This window comes from Lampris incognitus, chromosome 15 (genome assembly GCF_029633865.1).
Source record: "Lampris incognitus isolate fLamInc1 chromosome 15, fLamInc1.hap2, whole genome shotgun sequence".
Classification (NCBI taxonomy): domain Eukaryota; kingdom Metazoa; phylum Chordata; class Actinopteri; order Lampriformes; family Lampridae; genus Lampris; species Lampris incognitus.
This window is the reverse complement of record NC_079225.1, coordinates 8932250-8940971: the sequence shown is the minus strand read 5'-3', so window position 1 is coordinate 8940971 and position 8722 is coordinate 8932250. Positions and strand designations below refer to the sequence as shown.

General features: G+C 44.3%; 1 protein-coding gene across 1 annotated transcript in view; it reads right to left on the bottom strand.

Moving 5' to 3' along the window:
• Positions 1–713: 713 nt before the first annotated feature.
• Positions 714–8722, bottom strand: part of exoc8 (exocyst complex component 8) — a 9310-nt gene continuing 1301 nt past the window's right edge. Inside the window, exons 2-4 of the mRNA XM_056294690.1 lie at positions 7810–8063; positions 4852–5100; positions 714–1621 (exon numbers count right to left, since the gene is read on the bottom strand). Coding sequence (XP_056150665.1) covers positions 1214–1621; positions 4852–5100; positions 7810–8063 — 911 coding nt within the window. The 3' untranslated portion in view covers positions 714–1213. The remainder of the gene's footprint in view (positions 1622–4851; positions 5101–7809; positions 8064–8722) is intronic.

The window sequence follows — 8722 nt, the reverse complement described above, 5'->3', positions numbered from 1 at the left end:
TGTCACACTTCCCTCATACATATCCTGCACCGATCCTACATACTTCTCTGCCACTCCTGACTTCCTCATACAATACCACACCTCCTCTCTCGGCACCGTCGTATGCTTTCTCTAAATCTACAAAGACACAATGTACCTCCTTCTGGCCTTCTCTATACTTCTCCATCAACATTCTCAAAGCAAACATCACATCTGTGCTGCTCTTTCCTGGCATGAAACCATACTGCTGCTGCTGATCGTCACCTCTCCTCTTAACCTAGCTTCTATTACTCTTTCCCATATCTTCATGCTGTGGCTGATCAACTTTATACCTCTGTAGTTGCTACAGTTCTGCACATCGCCCTTGTTCTTGAAAATCGGTACCCGTATGCTTCTTCTCCACTCCTCAGGCATCCTCTCACTTTCCAGGATTGTGTTAAACAATCTAGTTAAAAACCCCACTGCCATCTCTCCTAAACACCTCCATGCCTCCACAGGTATGTCATCAGGACCAACTGCATTACTACTACTTCATATAGTATTACTATATGTTTAACATGTAGAGAATTTACTACTTCATATAGTACTACTATGATATGCTTACTATTTAGTGCTGTATGATGCCAGGTAACATTCAGACTTATCTGCTAATTGCTGACTCTTGTAAGTCACTTGGAATAAAATGTCTGCCAAGTAGTAAATGTAAATAAAAGAAACAGATTGTTAAGATTGTATTAAATTTTATTTTCATATAAGCTATACAGAATCATTTACTGACCATTACCAAACACGTCACCATTCACCAGTGCGTTAAGACGGCGGTCTGTCATCGATCATTTCGACGAGAGCGGGGCACTTGCTTGCGCAATATACATGGAGGAACACTTCATAAACCACGTCTTTCTACCGCTTAGAAGAGTGTGGACAGTTCTTTTCATACTTGCTCCATTTACTGAAAGTAGTTGTAGTTCCATGTGAAGTACTACTGTTTGGGCGGTGCAGTTTCAGCATTTTCCATTATTAATAGGATACTCAAGCTATAACTTACTGAACTGTGTCCTGGCATCTCTAATCTTCCCCATGAGATCTCTACAAGTTCCTCCCTGAGGAGCAGGAATTTGCATTATCACAAGAGTCGATAAAAGAAACCGCTACAGAGTTCTTTGCATATATTACACTGTCACTCAGGCTTTCAGTGTTTTGCCGAAATGAACTAGCAGAGTTCCTAGCAGTCTTAAACCACAGAGTTGGTGCTCTCTGGGTTGACCCTAACTGGCCTGGTGGTCTTCCTCAGGTCCTGTAGCTGCTTGGCTGGCTTACCCACCCCTTCCTCAAACCTCCTCTCTACCACGGGCAGCACTGTGTCATGCAGGAAGTTGACATTCTGCAGAATGAAGGCTTTCTTCTCGCCGTCCTGCTCGCAGCGCAGGCTGTAGTCCACATGCTGGACAGCCACCAGGATGATCTCCCTCAGGCTCTCCAGCAGCACCATGTGCAGCTCGGGGAAGTAGAGCTTGAGGCCCTCCTCCAGGAAGCTCATCAACTGCTTGGTGAAGGCCACAACGGTGTAGCTCAGGTTCACCCAGCAGTCATCGCCTGTGTAATGCTCGAAGCTGCCCATTCCACAGCTGCGCATCTCCTCCTTCGGAATAAAACACACAAAATGTGCGTCATTAAATGTTGTTGTGCCCAGGCTGCAGATTTACACCTCCCTGGGGTTAGGTACCATTTGAATTTTTTAGCAATTTTGATTCCAGTTCCACTTATCTAATCTGGTTCTTATCAAAGCCTGGTACCCATTCTATAAATCAGTTCTGAAAGAAAGAACGAAGGAGGGAAGAGAGACACTTTATTTTGTCATTGTACAGCTTTTCGGTTGTGAGACCAGTTATATGGTTTGGAGACAGTGGTACTGATGAAAAGACAGGAGGGGGAGCTGGAGGTGGCAGAGTTGAAGATGATAACATTTTCATTGCGAGCGACGAAGGACAGGATTAGGAACGAGTATATTAGAGGGACAGCTCAGGTTGGACGGTTTGGAGACAAAGCAAGAGAGACAAGATGGAGATGGTTTGGACATGTGTGGAGGAGAGATGCTGGGTATATTGGGAGAAGGATGCTGAATATGGAGCTGCCAGGGAAGAGGAGAAGAGGAAGGCCAAAGAGGAGGTTTATGGATGTGGTGAGGGAGGACATGCAGGTGGCTGATGTGACAGAGGAAGATGCAGAGGACAGGAAGAGGTGGAAACATGATCCACTGTGGTGACCCCTAACAGGAGCAGCCGGAAGTAGTAGTAGTAGTAGTAGTAGTACAGTTTTTCGGTTACAGTGAAATGTGTTCTCTGCATTTAACCCATCCTATTGTATAGGAGCAGTGAGAAGCTGCAGCAGTTCGTCTTTCTGTTGCCTTGCTCATGGGCACAGGCAGGAGTATTAACCCTATCATGCATGTCTTTTTGAGGAAGAGATGAATATGTTTCAAAAGCAAATATTATGTCATCTCCCTCCAATACTATACTAAATATTATACCCAGATACATAATTTTTTTATGTTTTTTTATTTTACAATCATAGAATATACCGTCTAATTACAGTTTGAACAAAACTGACAGCAGCATATAAAGAAATATTCTGTAAATAGCAGGATAGCATTCATTTTGCCCACCTAAATGAACAAGACTCAACAGCTGAGCTGGAGTGCAACACCTCCACAACAAATCTTATCACTGCTGGACGACAATCTTTCGCTCTCCGTGCTCATCCGCCTTTTTACTGCGATGGTGAACGGAGCGTCCCTACCTGGAGCCCTCTGGGGCTGAGGTGGGTTCATATTGCTCGGGGAACCCCCATCTTCAAGAAATATAGGATGTAGTTATCATTCCCCTTCTTGCCATGCATGACTTGGATCTCCTCTATTTGTGTTAGTGGATGTTACTGTAATGATCATAAATGACTAGACTCGCTAGCCCGTTGGCTGGTTAGCGCAGTTGCCTGTGGTGTGGGAGACCCGGGTTCATGTCCTAGCTGTGGCGGTTCCCTGCTGCCCCTCGAATTCACTACATCACGATGACTTGGACCGAGAGAAACAAAATGGTGCTTTCTTTCAGGTTTAATTACACTTTGGTAAATGTTTTGCCATATTGGAGGCGCTTCCTCCCATATACGTATGCAATAATCTTACTGCGATGACTGCAGTTTGCTTCATCGCGGCTTTCTTTATCGAAGCCCAGCCACACTTAGGAGCATTTCCTCCGGTCAGCTGCATAGTGAACAGACACATGAGGTCATCAGCGACGATGTTCGTTCGACAGGTGCTTGGTCGCTGACTAAAACTTTTTTATGGTGTTCAATAGGTTTTGTGACCGCAACGCAGGATTTGATGCGTAGCTTGAAAACTCGTATTGCTTGAGAGCCCAATTCTTGGATATCTTCAACCATTTCCAAGTCAGAACTGGTTGTAGATACCTAACCCGACAACTTCCCACCTGCTGCACCACGACAGTCGGGGTGGGTCTTTCATACCCGTCAGCATTTCTTTAATGAACAGAACAAACGGCAAAATGTACAGCTGTTTGTTGTAAAACACAGCTCGAGCGTTAATGTATACCGTTTCATTTTAAACACCAGAACGACCGGGACGTCACTCCTACCTAGAACGACCATGGGCGGTCAAAATGACCGCCGGGTTTTAAACTCTACCTTCTGTCAAGATAAATACCCAGCTGGGATATTAATGCATTACATATGCTAGCATGTCTGTTATGAAACTAACTGAAATGAAAATTAACATGTTAACAACTTTAATACTATTTTTCAAAAAATTTAAAATGGCCGCTGTCCAACGCCTGTAAATACTGCAACACCTCGGTGGTAGTCATGGTGCGTCTGTAACGGCGTCTGTAACCAGACATGTTGGACATAATCAAAAAATCAAGTTTGGACTATTTCTCTGCACTAGAGGATGCTAGTGTGTTTCTAGGACAGAGCAACAAACTTCACGAAGGAAATGACGCGACCAACACACGTCATAAATAGTGACATGAGGCGCACGATCATGCGCAAATTACGCGCTGTCTTTTTGACCGCTTTTTTTTTGTGCAATTGATCTAAAACTCATTTTAATGCAAATATATGCAATTTTAGGGGCATTCGGGGAGCGGCAGGTCTGTATTTTTTTCCCCCACGAAGTTATTAAACTTTGAAACTCCAAAACCGTCAAAATGATCACCTTGGTCGTTCTAGCGTGAAGGAAAGCTTTTGCCTTTGCTCTAAACTGAGTAGTGTATAAAGTGCAGTCCCCTTTGGAAACATGCAATTTCTCCTAGAATCTTCCATGAAAAAAGAGGAAGACAAGACAAGAGGCATGTGGTCCAAGATCTGAGAGCTATTTGGGAGCAAGAGGACTTGCTGAAGCACATTTTGTGTCAATGGAGAAATTACAAGTCACAACCCGTCCAGACGGTTAGTGGTTATGTCAGGAAGGGCATCCCATGTCAAATTTTGCCAAATCATTATGCGGATTGACAAGACCGCCATTGGTGCTGTGCCCTCACAGGGTACCAATGGAAACTATCAAATCCGCCGTGGCGACCCCTGGGAAACGGAACAGGTCGAAAGAAGAAGAAGAAGAGAAATTACAAGTCAATTTGATGACATTAACCATTGCTAATTTCACCTCCTACGACAAACTGTATGACTAAACAGCTCTCTGGAAGATTCATGAAGGCCATTTGGTCATACTGCACAAGCAAATCATACTAGGACCAATGGGAATGGTGGGGTGCGGAGCGGAGCGGAGCAGAGAGGAGAGGAGAGGCGAGGAGAGACGACGGGAGAGGAGGGGAGAGGAGAGGAGAAGAGATCCAGCGTTACCTTGAGTTTGGCAAGAGCCTCCGGAGTCATAAGGTTCATCCTCCTCCACATCTCCTCAGAGTTGCGGTGCTTTGTGGCTTCGATGATGATATCCTTGTAGCTCAACAAGGCAGCCTTGATGTCTTTCACAAGCAGGGACTGAAGGGTGAAGGTCAGGTCCAGGCCTATCTCACTCAGCTGGTTACAATGCTCCTTGGCCACTTTGACACACTCTCCCGCCGTGGAGAGACTCTCCTTGCTGTCAAACACCTGAGAACGAGGCCGGTTTTTCAGTCCAAGAGCAGATTACAGCTGTTCTTACTGAAGCCACTCATCAGTTCACAGACAGCTCCATATGCTGACGGGCCATTTTCAACAAGCAGGCCAAAATCCACACTACAAATAAATATGGACGGTAAAGTGTCCTAATTAATTGACTTCCATTACATATTCTTTGTATATAGTATACTAGCAGAGGTACCCGGCGTTGCCCGGGGAAAATGTTCTCACCAAAACAACCAACACGATCTAATCTTTACGATATAATCGATGATGAAATATAGGATAATTTATGATATGATACATGTGATAAACGAAGGTCGAATAAACGAATTTTATTAACAAAAATAATCAAATGTCATAAATTTCAACCCATTCATCAAGCTTCTTTGCCAGTGTGTGTATTAGTCGCTCAGTGCTCAGGGTAAACCACGTTGCGTGCCTTCAGGCTAGCACTGACCATGTTAGGTGTAGTGCCTCCCTTGACCACTTCAGGGATTTGCCGGAAGTCTCCACAAAGCATCGTTGGAATGCCTCTTTCGCAAATAAATCAAGATGTTTTACTTGGTTTTTGAAATATTTTTCGAACTGTGCAATCCTTGGAAAGTGCAGATTCTAAAGATACCTTTCTTTTTGTTCTACAATGAATATTTCTGGAGTTTTAAGCGAACATACAAACATACGTTCTCGTTTTATATATATAAAGAAGATTCAGCATTTGTGTAACACCAGCATCCATTTATGTATACACATCCCTCAACTTTATTACTGGGCTGTCGGGGCTTTTAGTGCTCATCCTGATTTTTTCCTTCCCCCTCCCGGTTTATAGTGACACGCCTGTTTGATCCTGCCTGAGGAAAAGCTTCAGCTTAAAATGCATGTCTGTGTTCACTGCTTACATGCATTTTATATGTGCCATTTGAGCAACTAAACATTACATTTCTGCATTTAAGTGGCTTCCCAACTTCCCCTCTGGTTTGATGTCTTTTTGGCCTTTTGGGAGCCCCATTGTCACTGTTTACTAGTGAATACATCTTTATTAATAAAATCATAATATGAATAATGGATTTATGAAAATAACCACCAACATCATTTCATTGACTTTCAGACCAGGGCAGTAAATAATGGCTTCTAAGTGCTTGTGAATCAAATGTATCGTGGAATTTAAATGTTAAAGAGAAACTGTGTGAGATTTTCACTTTAATATACTAGCTCACATCCCATCCAGAGCTTGAACAGACAGATGAACTTCTGAAGTAATAATTCACATATGGTTTGTTGTTGTTCCCTGTACTCAGCTCAAATTGTTTTGTTTTGTTTTGTTTTTCCTCTACAGCTTGAGGCCATTCAACCCCTTATGAACGCTCGGGTGACGCCAGACACTGCTGAAGGACGGCTGCATAATGCAAACTATGCAAACTTACAGGCAGCTATGTTTTTTTCCATCTAATACGGATGAGCTTAAGCCGGGTCCTAGCCAACTATATGCAGTTATTCACACAAATTGACAGGTGGATGTGCGTCAGTCCATGTGTTTGTGTTGACTGTGTGTGTCTGTGCATGTGTGCATGTATCCGTAAGCATGCATGTGTCTTTGCTAGCTGAGGCATTCCACTATGTTCAGCCAGAACCACTACGTGAGAAAGCTGGTCCTTATATGCTGCATCTGCAAGATCCGAGGCTCTAAGACTGAGCTCCATGGCCACAAACAAAGCACTGCAGCCAGTTTCACCCCGTCAAACATGTCTGACTGTCTGCAATATGTCTTTAGGTATGCTTGTCAGTATGTGTCTCCACCTATCTGTGTCTGCGCTTGTCCATGTAAGTGTGTATGTATGTATGTATGTCTGTGTGTTTGAGTGGGTCCCCAACTGTGGCTGTCTTTTTGTGTTTGGCTTTTAATGTGCCTGGTCTGTGTCTGGGTACTACTACTACTACTACTACTACTCCTACTACTACTTCTTTCGGCTGCTCCCGTTAGGGGGCGCCACAGCGGACCATCTGTTTCCATCTCTTCCTGTCCTCTGCATCTTCCTCTGTCACACCAGCCATCTGCATATCCTCCCTCACCACGTCCATAAACCTCCTCTTGGGCCTTCCTCTTCTCCTCTTCCCTGGCAGCTCCATATTCAGCATCCTTCTCCCAATATACCCAGCATCTCTCCTCCACACATGTCCAAGCCATCTCAATCTTGCCTCTCTTGCTTTGTCTCCAAACTGTCCAACCTGAGCTGTCCCTCTAATATACTCGTTCCTAATCCTGTCCTTCTTCATCACTCCCAGTGAAAATCTTATCATCTTCACCTCTGCCACCTCCAGCTCCACCTCCTGTCTTTTCATCAGTGCCACTGTCTCCAAACCATACAACATAGCTGGTCTCACAACCATCCTGTAAACCTTCCCTTTAACTCTTGCTGGTATCCTTCTGTCACAAATCACTCCTGACACTCTTCTCCACCCACTCCACCCTGCCTGCACTCTCTTCTTCACCTCTCTTCTGCACTCCCCGTTACTTTGGACAGTTGACCCCAAGTATTTAAACTCATACGCCTTCATCACCTCTACTCCTTGCATCCTCACCATTCCACTGTCCTCCCTCTCATTCATGCACAAGTATTCCTACGTCTGGTCTGTGTCTGGCTACTTCTTGCTTACGGGATGATTCTGTCCATGGGTTTGCTCTTCTTACCCTTCACCTACCTGCTTGCTGAAGGCGTCCACAAACATCCTTATGGCTGATCTCGACCAGACGACAAAGGCAGAGTAACAACCAGTATTCCCGGCAAAATCCATCTCAAACTCCTTGGCAGTCTCCAGCAGGCTGGTGAAGAAGATGTTACACAATTTGTGGATGTAAAGCAGAGTGGCTCCTTCGATACGCAGCTGCCTTATGGCCGTCTGGACTGCCGCAGCACGGTTCTTTAAGAACAGCTCGCAGGCCTTGGTGGACTGGCCTGGAATACAACAGAAAAATAATTTTACTGCTTCAGCAAAAACATCTGCATAAAACTAGTGCACCAATTTGTGTGATTAATGAATCAAGCAAGCCTATCATAATAGACAGCATTTCAATGAGATGGTAATTTTTTTCAAGGAATGACAACGGACGTCATCCAAGTTGACTCAGAGATAAACACACACTCATTCTGATCGCAAACTATTCCTTAAATGTATAGATCTGAACATTTCTGAAGTTTCGCACAAAGAGTGTATATCAACAACTAGAGCATCCTTAAGAACAGGGGTGTCAAACTCCAGGCCTCGAGGGCCGCAGTGTCTGCAGGTATTTGTTGCAACCGTGCACTGCACCACCTGATTTAACTAATTAGCTCAGCTCCTGGATCAAGGAGGGAAAGGAACTAGTTTAATCAGGTGGTGCAGAGCATGGTGGCAACAAATACCTGCAGACACTGCGGCCCTTGAGGCCTGGAGTTTTGACACCCCTGCGTTAAGAAGTTTGGAGACAAATGAAATGTAGTGCCACACAAAACAGATCTCAACATGGTTTTGAAAAGTTTAAACATTTTGTGTGACATTTCGAGCCTAACACAAAAGCCAGAAAACAAAGGAAATCAACTACTCCACATGAATTTGAAGTGTTCAAAAACTCCGC